General features: G+C 43.9%; 2 protein-coding genes across 2 annotated transcripts in view; one reads left to right on the forward strand and one right to left on the reverse strand.

The window, feature by feature from the left end:
* Window positions 1-17,252, forward strand: part of SLC9A7 (solute carrier family 9 member A7) — a 177,719-nt gene that overhangs the window by 147,059 nt on the left and 13,408 nt on the right. The window contains exons 14-15 of the mRNA XM_027963353.2: window positions 5,160-5,223; window positions 14,883-14,965. Coding sequence (XP_027819154.1) covers window positions 5,160-5,223; window positions 14,883-14,965 — 147 coding nt within the window. The remainder of the gene's footprint in view (window positions 1-5,159; window positions 5,224-14,882; window positions 14,966-17,252) is intronic.
* Window positions 1-17,252, reverse strand: part of CHST7 (carbohydrate sulfotransferase 7) — a 76,749-nt gene that overhangs the window by 18,089 nt on the left and 41,408 nt on the right. The gene's annotated exons all lie outside the window — the stretch shown is intronic.

Genomic DNA, 17,252 nt, shown 5'->3' on the forward strand with positions numbered 1-17,252 from the left:
CCTGTCCATTACCAACTCCTGGAGTCCACCCAAACCCACGTCCATCGAGTCAGTGATGCTATCCAACCATCTTATCCTCTATTGTCCCCTTCTCCTCCTGCCCTCAATATTTCCCAGCATCAGGGTCTTTTCCAGTGAGTCAACTCTTCACATCAGGTGGCCAAAGTATTGGAGTTTCAGCTTCAACATCAGTCCTTCCAGTGAACGCCCAGGACTGATCTCCTTTAGGATGAACTGGTTGGATCTCCTTGCAGTCCAAGGGACTCTCAAGAGTCTTATCCAGTACCACAGTTCAAAAGCATCAATTCTTCTGCTCTCAGCTTTCTTTATAGTCCAAATCTCACATCGATACATGACTACTGGAAAAACCATAGCCTTGACTAGATGGACCTTTGTTGACAAAGTAATGTCTCTGCTTTTTAATATGCTGACTAGGTTGGTCATAACTTTCCTTCCAAGGAGTAAGTGTCTTTTCATTTCATGGCTGCAATCAACATCTGCAGTGATTTTGGAGCCCAGAAAAATAAAGTCAGCCACTGTTTCCACTGTTTCCCCATCTATTTCCCATAAAGTGATGGGACCAGATGCCATGATCTTAGATTTCTGAATGTTGAGCTTTAAGCCAACATTTTTACTCTCCTCTTTCACTTTCATCAAGAGGCTTTTAGTTCCTCTTCACTTTCTGCCATAAGGGTGGTGTCATCTGCATAGCTGAGGTTATTGATATTTCTCCTGGCAAACTTGATTCCAGCTTGTCCTTCTTTCAGCCCAGCGTTTCTCATGATGTGCTCTGCATATAAGTTTAATAAGCAGGGTGACAGTATACAGCCTTGACGTACTCCTTTTCCTATTTGGAACCAGTCTGTTGTTCCATGTCCAGTGCTAACTGTTGCTTCCTGACCTGCATACAGGTTTCTGAAGAGGCAGGTCAGCTGGGCTGGTATTCCCATCTCTTTCAGAATTTTCCACAGTTTATTGTGATCCACACAGTCAAAGGCTTTGGCATAGTCAATAAAGCAGAAATCGATGTTGTTCTGGATCTCTCTTGCTTTTTCGATGATCCAGTGGATGTTGGGAATTTGATCTCTGGTTCCTCTGCCTTTTCAAAAATCAGCTTGAACATCTGAAAGTTCGCAGTTCACGTATTGCTGAAGCCTGGTGTGGAGAATTTTGAGCATCACTTTACTAGCGTATGAGATGAATGCAATTATGTGGTAGTTTGAGCATTTTTTGGCATTGCCTTTCTTTGGGATTTCCAGTCCTGTAGCCACTGCTGCTCTACAATCTGGAATTTTCGGATTTGTTTTCCTCTTGACTAGAGATAGAGAATCATTTGAGTTTTGGCCAAAAATAATGTAAAAGAAAGTTATGCATTTCTTGTTGCATCATATCAGGTGGTGCATCTTGTCCAGCTGTCCCTCGTTATTAGTGATGTTAAATTTGACCACTTTAGACCCCAGGTCTTGCCACTTGTAAAAGCACTGTTTTCCCTTTGTAACTAAACAAGTAACCTGTAGAGACTTCCCTGGTGGTCCAGAGATTAAGACTCTGCCTTGCAATGCAGGGGACATGGGTTTGATTCCTGGTTGGGGAACTAAGATCCCACATGCCCCGGAGCAGCTGAAGCAGTGTGCTCTACAGCCCAGTACACCACAACTAGAGAAGCCTGCAGGCCGCCACTAAGACCTGACGCAGCCAAATAAATATTTTTTTTAAAGAAAGCCTTTAACATCATATGAATAGTCAGAGTCCCAACAGCCTTTTACCCATGGGTAAAATTATACTCTGATGACCTTTGCTTGAAGCAATTATTACCCTGTGAGTGAAAAACTGGTAATTTTCTAATCCTGTTATTCTTTTCATATTTTTGAGGATTATATAATAGAGAAGAACTTTCAGAGAGTTTCAGTGTTCTTTTCTATGCTGGTGAAGTGAGATATCTCTCCAATGTCTGAGTAATCAGTTCAAGCAAATTTTTATTTAATATATGTGGGACTACAGAGTTGTGTCTCTGCAGGATCCCAGCAAGAATCTCAGGTGTTATCACTGAGGTGGCAGAAGGTAACAGACAGTTGTCATTTTTTCCGTAGAGGAAACAGTGATGCTAGAGAGACATGGCCAGAATTAGTATTGGCTTGGCCAAAAAGTTCGTTCAGGTTTTTCAAAACGCAAGCAACCTTTTGGCCAACCCAGTACTTATTAGACTGCACTAATTCATTAGCCACTCACCACATGTGTCTGTTTGAATTTAAATTGTAATTAATTAGCATGAAATAAAAGTTAAAATGTAGTTCCTCAGTCCTATTGGTCACATTTCAACTGCACAATGGCCACATGTGGCCAGTGGCCTCCATATTGGACAGTGTATATCTAGAAGACCACCATCATTGCAAAAAGTTCTACTGGATGATGTGCATCTAGAATAACTCTCAAGTTCCCCCAAGCAAAAATGTCAAGCAAGTTTGAGATGAGGTTAGGATGGACCTAATTTTGTGAATTTATCAGTGTTTTCCAATGTTTTATGCTCCACTGTTTGAATTCTGGCCTGGCCATGCGGGCACAGGCTAAATAGATGAATTCCTCTTACATTGCCCGGACTTGAATGAAAATAGTCCAAACCTAGTCTTTATAAGCGGGCTTTCCTGGTGGCTCAGATGGTAAAGAGTCTGCCTGTAATGCAGAAGACCAGGGTTTGATCACTGGGTCAGGAAGATCCCCTGGAGGATGGCACAGCAACACCCTCCAGTATTCTTGCCTAGAGAATTCCATGAACAGAGGAGCCTGGTGGGCTACAATTCATGGGATTGTAAAGAGTTGGACACAACTGAGCGACTAACACTAGTCTTTATAAGCAGTTCTTGTTAAACAGAATTTATTTTTGTTCTCTTCTCCTAGAAGAGGTTAGTGGAAAGAATCAAGGGGGCTAGATTTCATCTGGCAGCTTTTATTATGTGTGGCTTTGTTTTCTTCATTGTAGGACAAGGCACACTTAAGACTTTTCTTATACCCAGAGGCTTCCTATTTCATCTCGGCTGATAAAATCCATTTGTTTTATCTTTACCGGTGTGGAAGCCACTTACAAAGGCTAATGCACATTTTTCAGAATTTGTGATCAAGAAAGGAGAGATGATCTGGGTGGATCTGAACTGCTGATGCTCCTGCCTCCACAATAGCCTGTCCATGGTTAGACAGAGGGCTGCTGTGTCACTGGGCATTCCAGTAGGCTGTCTGGCAGACAGACTACTGGTAACCTATGCTCTGCCCCTCTCTGAGTCTTTACTAGGAAACTCATCTAAGTAAATGAGTCTGCCATGAAGTGGCTCCATTCACTGACAGAATCCGCAGAACAAGGCCTAATATTGGACTTTCAGCTGTTGATCTTACAGATGCTAACACCATTTAGAGGACTTTTCTCTATGAAACGTTCATTAAGAGACCCTCAAAACTGGTGAGAGTTAAAGATCAACAGCTAGGAATTCAGTGTGACCTCTCCTCTGGTACGTCAGACCCTTCAGGCACACTGAGGCTCTCTCGTGTGACCTCTGTGGGTAGCTAGCCCTGGTGCCTCGGAATTGGATGAATTTCACATCCAAAAGTCTCTGAAAGGTTTGATGCTCAAAAGTCCCTGGCTAATGTCCAACTGTGAGGCCAAGCCTCTGGGCCTCAGAAAGCAGCCTGTAGACCCAACAGAGTCCATTTAACTCACTACCAAAAGCCCATCAAACTTCAGGTCCCCAGGGAGGAAATCTGGTGCCAGGTACATTACAGGTTTTAACTAAGTGCTCAGAATAAGATCTGGCATTGTAGGCACTCAGTAAATATTTGCTGAATACATGAATTCATCTTGTAGTTTTTAAACTTTGCCTTCAGCAAAATATAGGGTAACTGTTCCCTTTCCTTCTGTACCTCCCTGCCTCCATCTGGGGGCACAAACCTTGGCTTAGTGCTTGGCAAGCCTGGAATAAGGCAGGGTAGAGGTTGCATTTGAGAAAGGGGTACATCTATGTTGTCTTCTATTCCTTCTTTGCATTACTCTCGTTTCTCAAGATCTATCCTGGACATCACAGGTGGAGAAGCGGGAGGGAGAGGAGAGAAAATAAGGCACACATGGGGCTTTGCATATCCACTGTCTGTTCATCGCAGTCAGCGCCCTGGTTCCAGACTACAAATAAAACCCCTGGTCAGGGCCATTTGGCAGCTCTCTTCAAACTCCGGTCAGATGTGCTGAAAGCTGTGTTTCTTGTTTTCTTTTTATGATACCAGCCATTGTTTGCAATTCCTCCTCCAGGGGATCCTCCAGACCCAGGGATCAAACCCACGTCTCCTGCGTCTCCTGCATTGCCAGGCGATTCTTTACCTGAGCCACCTGGGGAAGCCCCTGGAGGAGGAAATCGCAACCCACTCCAGTATTCTTGCCTGGGAAATCCCATGGACAGAGGAGCCTGGTGGGTTACAGTCTGTGGGGTCGCAAAGAGTCGGACACGACTTAGCGATTGAGCACACATTCTTTGCAGTACTGGAGGGAGAAGTGAACTCCAGTTCTGTTTCCTGGATTCCAGGACTGTATCCTGGCATCTTTGTTTTCTCCTCCATTGCCCCCATATTATCAATGTCATCAGTACTACTGTTCTCTGCCTTAAAATGAGGAAGTTTCAGGGATCAAGAATCAACAGATGCGTAGAGCAATAGTTGGTATGTTGCTGCTAAGACAACGACCCTAGTGCTTTCATGGAATTCGTTATTAGTGGATTTTGCCACCTTGCTTTTTCTTTCTGTCTTCAGTTATTGATTTCAAATTGTGAGTTCTCAGGTCAGGTGGAAGGGAGGAAGCAGCAGACAGGAAGAGGCAGGACCCACCTTTGGCTACCTAGGACCGTCTGGTGCAGAAAGGCAGGCAGACAGTTTCCTGCTTCTACCGTTCCCCAGAGGCCTTGCTTAAGGTGTTAGCATACAGATTGATTACCCAGCCTACCCCTGGGTGGTACAACTGCTTTCTCATAACTTTCTGCATGACAGCCTTCCCCTTCTTTTAGCTAACCACTCGTTCCACCTTGGGAAGGTGGTCAGCCTCTTAGCTGCTTTCAACCGGCCTGGCTGCCATGGTCCAAGCTAACACTCTATGTTTTTTTCTCCCTGTCTTTCTCCCTGATGACTTACAGAGTTGGTGTTGACCCAGACCAAGACCCACCACCCAACAACGACAGCTTCCAAGTCTTACAAGGGGTAAGTCACAAAAGATGCTTCTTCGTAGGAAGGTGTTATTAAAAATAGCTAGAATTTATTTGAGCATTTACTACATGCCAAGCAGTTTACATGGATTCCCTCATTGTGATCTTGAGAACAACTTTATGAAGCGGGAACTGTTATGCCCAGTTTACAGATTAGAAGTTGAAGTTTGAGAGTCAAAGTGTGTCTCTGTGATCAGACAATTTGAAAATGATGGAGCCAGGATTTGACTCCAGAGTCCCTGTTCTCAAACAGCTTATTAAGGGGCCAAAATGAGCATTAAACCTGACTCTCCCCTTCCCAAAATGGATACATTGGCAATTGGCTCATGGTAGCTTGTTCTGGGAAGGAGAAGGATGGGATCAATTTTCCAGCCCAGGGAGCATGAGCCAGAAAGAAGGGATGCTGGGTGATAGCTGGCCCTCCTGCTTCTCCAGGGTCTGGCAGCTTCCATGGTCCCATAGTAGCAGAGCAGCAGTCCTCAGCCCCATAGGCAGTGAGGGCAAGAGCCCTGTGTCTCATCTCATGTGATAGCAGGGAACAGTTCCTGCTGCTGCAGAGAATCCTGATGGAGATGGTGCTGGGGGATGGGGGAGAGGCATAGGCTGGCCGTTGGTTTTGCCATCTGCTCTAGTAACTCTGGCAGCATCATGAGGTGCCCCAAATGTGAGGAAGTGGACAACGATTTCTCATCCATAGGCGTTGTCTAGGTCAGGAATTTGCAAGGGGCATAGTGGGGACAGCGTGCCTGGTGCTCCATGAAAAAAGCTGGGGTCAGTCAACAGCTGGGGACTAGAATCTTCCAAAGGCTCATTCACTCTTGTGTCTTGTACCTGGGCTGGAAGACACAGACTAGGACTGGTGAGCAGGATGCCTGTGAATGCCTGTGATGGCTTCTCCTTGGCCTCAGGGTGTGGGACTTCTGACCTGATGGCTCTGGCTTCCAAAAGCCCATGTCCCAACAAGTGAGGTGGAAGCTTTCTGGCCTTTGTGGCCTAACCTTGGGAGTCATACAACATCACTTCCAGGACTTTCTCTTGGTTATGAGTTGCTCAGGCCAGCCCAGATTCAGCGGGAAGAGATAGAGACCATCCCCTCTGGACGGAATAAGCATCAGCGAAGCGGCAGCCATGTTTTAAAGCTGGAGGAAACTACCCAGCAACACTGCCCCCCTGCCTTTCATTGGACACTTTGGAAGAGTACCCTGTGGTTAAAGGTCCCATGGGACATGGAAGTGTGTGCTTTTTGGATATGGGAGTGGGAACTCATGGTTCGAAATTCCAGAGGCCAAGTCAATGGCAGCAGGCACCTGGGTGGTTTCAGATGCAAGAGAGGCAATGTGTCTGGGGGTGCATGCTCAGCGAAGCAGAGGCAGAGTGTCACCTGTTGTAGGCCTGGTGGGGTGATTCTGCCTCCAGGTTTTGCCCCTTTCTCAGGCCAGCATTTCCTGGGCAGGCATGGTGGGGGAAAGGGAAGTTATGATAGGAGCAGAAATTTGCTTCCAAAATGTTTCTCTTTGGCCTAGGGAATGAAGAACTATTTTGTTCAGTGTTGAATACCCAGTGCTGAGCACAGTGCCTGGCCCATGGGGGCCTTGATTGGTATTTGATGGGAAGATGGGGGAGCAAGAGTGGCACAGGGTGTGGAAAGCTCCATTGACCATGTGCATATGTCATCTGCAAAGCCATATCAAGTGTTTGTTTTCCCTTGTCAGCTTTGAATCACACTCATCATTGCAGTTAATCCTAAATCGAGTTTGCATGTCTTAGATTCCCTAGGATCTTCTAAATAACTCCAGCAACCACATCAGATTTTAACAAGTCTCACAAAATGTAGTGCTGTGTTGGGCCCAGGGATGCCACCACAGCTTTCTCTGAGGTCTTTCTCTGTGAGGGTGGTCACAGCCTGATAGGCCATTCTTCAGTTGAGGCCCCATAAGGGACCTCTGAAAGTTCTAGGCATTTTGGGATGAACTTTCAGTGAGCTTCATTGGAGATTTGGTGCCCACTTTAATGGTGCTCCAGAAGACCTTTGCGACTATATTAGAATCAGCCATTGTGCCACTTGGGAATATGTGGTTTCAATGAGAAGTTCCTTTGGAAAAGTTGCTATTTGACTAGAGCTTTAAGTCCCTGGTGGTTCAGATGGTAAACAATCTCCCTGCAATGCAGGAGATTGGGGTTCAATATCCTTAGTCAGGAAGATCCCCTGGAGGAGGGCATGGTGACCCACTCCAATTTTCTTGTCTGGGAGATCCCATGGACAGAGGAGCCTGGCAGGTTACAGTCCATAGGGTCACAAAGAGTTGGACACAACTGAGCAACTAATGCTTTCACTTTCACTTTAAGGACTTTAGAAAGTAGGAGTTCAGAAACTGTGCCTCTTGCAGCTAACTTAGAATCTAACAGTTTGGGTATCTCCAAACTTGGATCTGAGGAAAGCTGGGTGAAATCCATAATGGACATCCTTATTTCACTGAAAGGAAAATAATGGCTGTGGTAGGATACACCACATCCTGCCTATACCTGTGGCTAGTCAAGATTAATTTTGTAAGAAAAGCAGGTCACTGCCAGCTAGATAGCCAGGGCTTGGGGCAATTTCATCTTGACAGTTCCAAACCAGTCAACACCCTTAACCCCCCACCGTCCCCCCACCGCCTGCCCTTTTGCTGTTTTCAATTGCTCCTGCCTCTGGACTTAAGCATCTCTCAAAGGAAATATGTGAAATGGTTTGATTGGTTCCATGTAGCTGAACTTTAGAGAAGGCAATGGCAACCCACTCCAGTACTCTTGCCTGGAAAATCCCATGGGCGGAGAAGCCTGGTAGGCTGCAGTCCATAGGGTCGCGGAGAGTCGGACACAACTGAGTGACTTCACTTTCACTTTTCACTCTCATGCAGGAAGGAAATGGCAACCCACTCCCGCGTTTTTGCCTGGAGAATCCCAGGGACAGGGAGGCTGGTGGGCTGCCATCTATGGGGTCGCACAGAGTTGGACACAGTGACTGAAGTGACTTAGCAGCAGCAGCAGCTAAACTTACTGTATCTCTCAGAGACACTGGGCTTGTAGCTAGACTTACTAACAGACTTGCTGTGGAAATGTTTAAAAAGCAGTGCATCCTAAGTGCTAAGGGTTTTGGCAGTGCATTTAGTCCATACAGTGATAGCTAAGGTAGCACCCCTAGCCCCAGGGTGAGCCTGGGATGCCATCCTTTGGGCCAATTTTGATCACACATGTGACGGTCACTTCTGCTGCACTCCCAGTGGTGCCCCTTCAGCTGGCCCTAGTCAGGAGCTGTGTCACACCTTCCCTTTAACTGGCCACCTTCTAAGCCTCATACATATTATGCAGAAGGCCTTTTGGCATTTTCAGTCTTTCTGTCAGATGGGGGAAGAAAGGTGAACTTCAAGCATGGTTTCTCAGGTCACATTCTGAAAAATGACTCATGCCCTCGTGCAGAAAGGGCCTCATTTCTCCACGTCCTCCTGGCCTGACCTTGTTGCTCCAATAAGCCATTAACAATAGGGCTGGGAGCACTCAGTGGTCATGAAAAACCAGTAAAACAGAGAAGTAAATGGGCTTCTCATTTTTGGGTGAAACCCTGGGTTCTTGCAGCTTCCCCTGAACTGGATCCAAGTCACATGCTCAGTGTTGTCATGAAACTGAAATCAGAGATGGGGAAGGTCCAGATGTTTGTTCCCCATTAGAAAAGAAAGGGCACTTCTCTTTACCTCATTTCTAAATGATCTTGCTAAATGAACAAACATGCAAACAAAAAAGTGCTATTTGATGGGAAAGCACTTTTTATAAGGAGCACCGTTTTCCTCACCAGTGCTAGAAGCCTGAGGTTATAAACAGAGTCATGGCTACAGAACCACAGAATATTAGCTCATGTGGGCGAAAGAAGGGAGCTGTTGGCCAGAACTTTTGGCTCTGGGTGAGGGAAGCATAAGAATATTGTGGATAGACTTCAGTTTCATGTCCCTGGCAAGTCTGACTCATTAGAACAAAACAAAACAAAAAACTCTGTTGCCTTGTTTCTCTGGAGGTCTTGGTGACTTTGCAACCAAAACAAAAACAAGCCCAGCTGGAGGCAAGCTGCCTGGGCTTGGGGGTGGCCTCCCAACCCATTCAAGAGGGGATGTTTTATGCTAGATACAGCTGAGATTTATGTTGGCCTGACAGGCAGACACATCATTCATTTCCTTCCCCGAGTTTACAAAGCATGCTCACTGATGCGGCCGATGTGGAGTAGCTCAGAGCATGAATCTGAATGTATCCCGCCTCTGTCATCTCTGCAGGACAAGGTCACAAGCAGGATGTTAGTGGAATGTGGAGGAAGGGAAACTGCTATGTTTGTTGTGCCTGTGTGTGTGTGACTGAAAACTGCCAAAACTCAGATATTGTACTGACATATACCTTTCTGGGCAAGTTGGATTTGTTTGTTTCTGGGTCCTTCCCCCAGCTTCCTTCCAGGCTGAAATCTGATAGCCAGGCCCTTACATCTTTAACTTCAGAACAGTTGCTCAAGTGCCTTTGCTCACATTACTATTCTCTGACCCCTTTCCCCATGACACTTTTTCTTTTTTTGATTGTCTCCCATCGTGGCCCCCAGTTTCCCTATCTTTTTTTTTTTTTCTTAGAAGTTCAAACTTGATTTATTCATTCATTTGACACATATTTATTGAGCATCTGTTATATTTCAGACATTCTTTCAGGCTCTGGGAGTACATCTACAAACAAGACAGATGAATCATTCTCCTTAAGGGCTTGGTGACAGTGTGATGAAGGATGAGGGTAGAGAGTGGCAGAAGCGAGATCGTAGAGGGTCTTGTCTGCTTCTCCACAAGGTACCACAGGCCTCTCCCCATTGTTCCGAGTGTACCCATGGACGGCAACCTGGGCATCACCAGAGAGCTGGTTAGAAATGCAGACTGTCAGGCCACATCTAGACCCGCAGAATCAGAATCTTCATTTTAGCAGAGGGCCCAAGAAGTTTGTGTGCAGTTTATAGTTTGAGAAGCCCTGGTGAAGGCAGTGTAGAGCACTTTGTTGTTCAGTCACTCAGTCATGTCTGACTCTGCCACCCCATGAACTGCAGTACGCCAGGCTTCCCTGTCCTTCACTGTCTCCCGGAGTTTGCTCAAACTCAAGTCCCTTGAGTTGATGATGCTATCCAACCATTTCATCCTCTGTCATACCCTTCTCCTCCTGCCCTCAGTCTTACCCATCATCAGGGTCTTTTCCGATGAGTTGGCTCTTCACATCAAGTGGCCAAAGTTGAGCACTTAATTCCCTGTTTTTAAACCCTTTGTTAGCCCTTCTGAGAAATCTTGGACCCCATCATTATCAACTATGTACTTTTTAACTTTGCATTAGTGTGCTATCACTGCTATAACAAATTACCACAAACTCAGTGGTTTAAAACAACACAGTCTTATAGGTTTGTGAGTCAGAAGTCTGGTAAGCTCTACTGGCTTCCCTCTTTCAGGTTTCTCAGTGTCAAAATCAAGGTGTCTGTGGGGTTGGGCTCTGGGGGAGAAGCCATCACCAGGCTCGTGCAGGTTGCTGGTAGAATTCACTTCCACATACTTGTAGGACTGAGGTCCTGTTTCCTTGCTGGCCATTGGCCGGGAATCAAGCTTAGCTCCTAGAAGTACCCACATTTCCTGACTCTTGGCCTCTCCACCTTCAAAGGCAGCACTAGCAGGGCAAGCCCCTGTCATGCTCTGAACCTCTCCTGCCTCTTCCCTCACTACATCACTCTCTTGCCCAGCCCACCCCCTGCCCACTTATCAAGGTCCATGTGTTTATACTGGGCCCACCTGGAAGACCTTAAGTCCATCCACAAAGACCCTTTTGCCAAGTAATATAACACACTCAGGCTCCTGGGATTAGGATGTAGAAATCTTTGAGGGGAAGGGCAGTATTCTACTACCTCTCTGGAAAAAAAAATAAGCTCTTCTTATTATTATAGTGACCTTAACATAAAAATATATACTTTAACCATAAAAATGCAATGAAATATAACTCTGCCCAGAAATCATTATTCATTAGTTCTAGAAAAATTATTTCAAAATAGGACCTGTGGCCACTGCCCAGGTCTTTAACCTGCTTTCTTTTTCTTCACCACATACACATAGGTCTGTCTGTCTTCTCCTCTGGAAATGTGTTTCTCAAGTGGCTGGTGTGGGGTCTCATTCCTCTTTGTGTTTGGCAGCACTGAGCATGGGGCCTGGCACACAGTAGGTGCTTAATGAATGCAAGAGAAAAGCCACTCATAGTTTTATGCTCAAAAATTTGGTGATAAGCAGAGCTGGTGGTATTTGTTTGCTGGTGGGGATGTAGGTTTTGAGGAGGATGTGGTGTGAGAGCAAGTCCCTGCATATTTTAGGATCACCTGCACCCATACCAACCCTGGCTCAGAGCCGGCAGCAAGGGCTCACCAGTTTGTCCATGGTTACCACCCAAATCTTGCTGGGAAACAATTGTTGGCTATCTTCTGGGTCAACTTAAATCAGTCCTGTTCCAAACAGATCCTCCCTGATTTTCCCAGAGGCTTTGGGGAAGAATCCAAATTCTTCCTGTCCAGACACCCTGCTTATTTAACTTATATGCAGAGTACATCATGAGAAACACTGGGCTGGAAGAAGCACAAGCTGGAATCAAGATTGCTGGGAAAAATATCAATAACCTCAGATATGCAGATGACACCACCCTTACGGCAGAAAGTGAAGGAGAACTAAGAGCCTCTTGATGAAAGTGCAAGAGGAGAGTGAAAAAGTTGGCTTAAAGCTCAACATTCAGAAAATGAAGATCATGGCATCTGGTCCCATCACTTCATGAAATAGATGTGGAAACAGCGTCAGACTTTATTTTTGGGGGCTCCAAAATCACTGCAGATTTTGGAGTGGTGATTACAGCCATGAAATTAAAAGACGCTTACTCCTTGGAAGGAAAGTTATGACCAACCTAGATAGCATATTCAAAAGCAGAGACATTGCCAACAAAGGTCCATCTAGTCAAGGCTATGGTTTTCCAGTGGTCATGTATGGATGTGAGAGTTGGACTGTGAAGAAAGCTGAGCACTGAAGAATTGATACTTTTGAACTGTGGTGTTGGAGAAGACTCTTGAGAGTCCCTTGGACTGCAAGGAGATCCAACCAATCCATCCTAAATGAGACCAGACCTGGGTATTCATTGGAAGGACTGATGCTGAGGCTGAAACTCCAATACTTTGGCCACCTCATGCGAAGAGTTGACTCATTGGAAAAGACCCTGATGTTGGGAGGCATTGGGGGCAGGAGGAGAAGGGGATGACAGAGGATGAGATGGCTGGATGGCATCACCAACTCGATGCACATGAGTTTGGGTAAACTCCGGGAGTTGGTGATGGACAGGGAGGCCTGGCGTGCTATGATTCATGGGGTCGCAAAGAGTCAGACACGACTGAGCGACTGAATTGAACTGAACTGAACTGATAACCATGCTTCTGGCCGCTTCTCTTGGAAAGAGACGTGTTTAACACCCCTGTTGCAGAGCTGCACCTTTTATTTGCCCTGAATTTGTAACCTTTCAGGGTTGATTCTTAGTGTCTTACATTTGTGCAGTCACTTTATTTGTGGACTGCAGGCATATCTCTTTGTAGGCCGAGGAAAAAATTGCTTAATTTGCCTTCAGAAAGAAACCTTTCCCTTGCTTTGCTCATTTTTATTGTCCCTCTTGGGGCTTACTTATATAAGTCAGTCTCCTGTAGCTTCCTTGAGGTGAGATGGCAAGAACTTAAGTGTTACAGGTGATGAGAATGCATTGTGGTTTAACAGTGCAGAGGTTAGGATAACAGAATAGAGGTTTTCCATTTTTATCGTTGTTTTAGTGGGAAAGCAAACAAAACTGACTTTCGGGAACTTACCTTATGCCTGATGGTGTATAGCATCCTTCCGGAAGATGTTTATCATCTTGCTAGATTTGTCTTTAGTAAGATTCTACAGACAGAACCAAGAACTTAGAGCCTGTTACTTGATAAATAAATATTTAATTTCTTTGTAAACAGTCATCTCTCAAAATGGTCATCTACCACTTTTCCACTCAGTCATGTGGTATGAGATCTCCCTAGAGTTGTTATTAGACTAGCAATTAGTTAGCTGAAGAAATGATCATTATCTACAAATGGAGACATTCTGTGCCCCCTTTCTCCCACATAATTTATTAAAATGTGAAATAAAATTGGTCTCTAGGGTCTCTCCTTTTTGTTTCCTCATCCACAGACAGGCCCATTTAACTGAGCCATTTCCATATTGGTTACTGTGTTAAGTCACTTCAGTCGTGTCCGACTCTTTGTGACCCTATGGACTGTAGCCCACCAGGCTCCTCTGTCCGTGGGATTCTCTAGCCAAGAATATTGGAGTGGGTTACCATGCCCTTCTCCAGATACAGGTTATTAAACATTCCTCAAATACCATGGGGGACTCTGTTTTAAAAGTCATCTTGGCCATTGGAAATTTTAGGAATGTAAATAGTGCTTGCTAACTTCTCTGCCTCTACTTGTGTATTTGTTACCTTCTCAGAAATTTTTGACTCATCCTTGGCATCTGTTACTATAGGTAGAATTTACACCCACTGAGATTTAGAACTGTTGATACATACTTGAAATTGTGACTCAACTTTTATTTGGTTGTTGTCCATTGCCCCTCACTTGTAGAGCTGCCTCTCCCTAGAACAGTCAAGAGGAAGATGATAAAGATGCTATGTTTCACAAGCAGCCTGTACTTTCTAGAGCTTGTCATCCAGCAACATGGAACCCCAGGAGTGCCCTCAGATTTCTGCCATCCATCCACTTTTTAATATTAAGTGTGCTGCTTATAATACTTGCACAGAACAGATTTCCTAAACCTTAAATGAATGTTTGATTTTTGCCAATTCTTTTGAAAATGAAATGATGGGGATGTTTGAGTTGGAAAGGCATGAGAAGAATAATAAAGGAAGGTACTACTTGAGGGCAGAGAAAATAACAGAGATGCTGGTTCTGGCTACCTTTGCCCTGCCCATCACCTTTGCCTTCCTAAAGCTGGTAAGGTAAGTTACTGCTTGGAACACAAGGCAGTAGCCTGGCTGGGTAAGGACCACCAAGAACCCTTGATTGGTTTGTTAGGAAACTCAACTCTGTGATTTCTCTAGGCCAGCTTGGTGGGGTGAGGAGCCTGGAAAGTTGGTTTTACAGATACTTTCTTTAGTATTCTCTAAAAATTAATTTTGACTTGTTAGGATCTAGACTACTTTAGGGTAATTAATCTGCCAAAAGGCACTCTGAGGAAAATTACTCAGAAATTGTGTGCTTCATTGAGTTGATCTAACCCCCCGACATAACCAAGCCTTTTTCTTTGGGGATTGATTGGTCTACCTTTGGATTTATTCAGTTTCTTTTAACACATTATTGACTGGGGGTTTTTTACAGAAACTAATATCTATAATGTTAATACATCTCTGTTCAATAATGTGTTAAAATATTACCTCCCGATATATCTTTGAAATTTTGGTGATACAGGAGGTTTGACTCTGAGCTCAAATCTCTAAAGACTGTGGTTAAAAGGGAAGCTTTCCTCCCTTATATCAACCCCCTCTCTGCAACTAAATATCTGTCTTCTTGTTTGTTCCTAGGATGGTTCAGATTCTGCCAGAGGAAACCGAACAAAGCAGGAGAGTGCATGGCTATTCAGGCTGTGGTACAGCTTTGATCACAAGTATCCTTTTTAAGGGGCTTCCCTCTATTTGTGAAACACTGATGATGAAATTCTCTTGTTGTATTGTGAGTGTGACTTCTGATGAGTAAGGAAAGATGTGTGCTTGCTACAGATACACCCAGTCCTCTCTTGGGACACATGCAATGGTCATTCAATCACCTCTAGTCATAACGAGCATCTCCCTAGCCAAGAGGAATGTGCACATCATTAGGGTAGCCAGCCCATAGCCTGGTAGACTCATGTGGCTTTTAAGAGCTTTGCATTCAAGGGAAATATGCCTATGTAGGTAAACTAGTTAAAATTACACTTGAACCATGCTGTGGTCAAGAATGGAAGTGGAGGTTGGCCAGTTAATTCACGTGGGAAGGATTATTCCTGTTGGCTGGACCAAATCTGGCCAAGCCTGATCCTGCCTTCATTGGACTACATGCAGGGCAGATTCTATTCCAGTAGATTATCTTGGCCCCAGGTGAGAATTAAAAACCAAAAAGGTACACCTTCATGGTTTCTTAAATTAACATAGTGATCAAAGGGGTAGGTAGCTTATGTATGGTCTTTGCAGATTTTGAAGATGTTTAAAATTTTGTATTGACATAAAGAATATATATAGTAAAGTACACAAATCATAAGTGCTCAGTGAGTTATTACAAAATAGGTACACTCATCTATTACCAAACAGGTCACAAAACACAAAATTACCAGTTCCTCTCATGCCATTGGGACTTCCCTGTGGCTCGGTGGTAAAGAACTTGCCTGCCAATGCAGGAGACGTGGGTTGGATCCCTGGGTGGGGAAGATCCCCATGAGCAGGAAAGGGCAACCCACTCCAGTATTCTTGCCTGGAAAATCCCATGGACAGAGGAGCCTGGCAGGCTACAGTCCATGGGTCACAAAGAGTTGGACACAGCTTAGCGACTAAACAACAGCAGCAATGGCAAATCCACAGCTAACATCATACTTAGTGGTGAAAAGCTGAAAGCTTTTCCTCTCAGATCTGGAACAAGGCCAGGGTATGTACTCTTGCCACATCTATTCAACACAGTACTGGTAATTCTAACCAGAGCAGTTAAGCAAGAAAAAGAAATAAAATGCATACAAATCAGAAAGGAAGAAGTAAAATTGTCTCTGCAGATGACATGATCTCATATGTAGAAAACCATAAAGATTGTATCAAGAAACTGTTCAAAGCTTTTAAAGTGAATCATTAAAGTTGCAGGAGATATTATCAGCATACAACGATCAGTTGCATTTCTATATACTAATAATGAACTATCCAAAAAAGAAATTAAGAAAACAATTCCATTACAGTAACATCAGAAACAATAAAATGCTTAGCAATAAATTTAACCAAGGAGGTGAAGATCTATATATTGAAAATTAAAGAACATTGATAAAAGAAATTGAAGAAGACACAAGTAAATGGAAAGATACCTGTGTTCATGAACTGGAAGAATTAATATTGTTAAAATGTCTGTACTACCCAAAGCAACCTCAGGTTCAGTACAGTCTCTGTCAAAACTCTGATGGCATTTTTCATAGGAAAACCATCCTAGAATTTGTATGGAACCACAGAAGACACTGAATAGCTAAAGCAATTTTGAGGGAAAAGAACAAAGCTAGAGGCATCATACTTCCTGATTTCAAATTACATTACAAAGGTACAGTAATCAAAAAAGTATGGCAATGACATAATAATAGACACACAGATCAAGGGAACAGTATAAGAAGCCCAAAAATAAACCCTTGCAAGAACAACAAGGCAAGGATACACAATGGGAATAGGGCAGTCTCTTCAATAAATGGTGTTGGGAAAACTGGATATCCACATGTGAAAGAATGAACCTGGACTTCATCTTATACAACTCACAAAAATCAACTTAAAATGATTAAAAGACATAAATGTAATACCTTAATCCATAAAACGCCTAGATGAAAACAAAGGGGAAAAGCTCCTTGACATTGATCTTGGCACTGATTTTTTTTTTTTTTTGTCTTTGACATCAAAAGCACAGGCAGCAAAACCAAAAATAAACATGGACTACATAAAACTAAAAAATATCACAGGCACAAGAAGGGAAACCATCAACAAAATTGAAACCATGAAAAAATTGAAAAGAGGCAGAAATGTAAATGAATTAAATTTACCATCCTTCTTAAAAGCTTCTGACTACAGTGCATAAACAAGGAAATGGGCAAAAAAATGAAAGTTCTAGGATGAAAAAATTTTTCTGAGCTTAGAATTCTACACCCAAACTATTAATCAAAAATAAAAGAGAACAGTGGCTTT

This window comes from Ovis aries, chromosome X, assembly GCF_016772045.2.
Source record: "Ovis aries strain OAR_USU_Benz2616 breed Rambouillet chromosome X, ARS-UI_Ramb_v3.0, whole genome shotgun sequence".
NCBI lineage: Eukaryota > Metazoa > Chordata > Mammalia > Artiodactyla > Bovidae > Ovis > Ovis aries.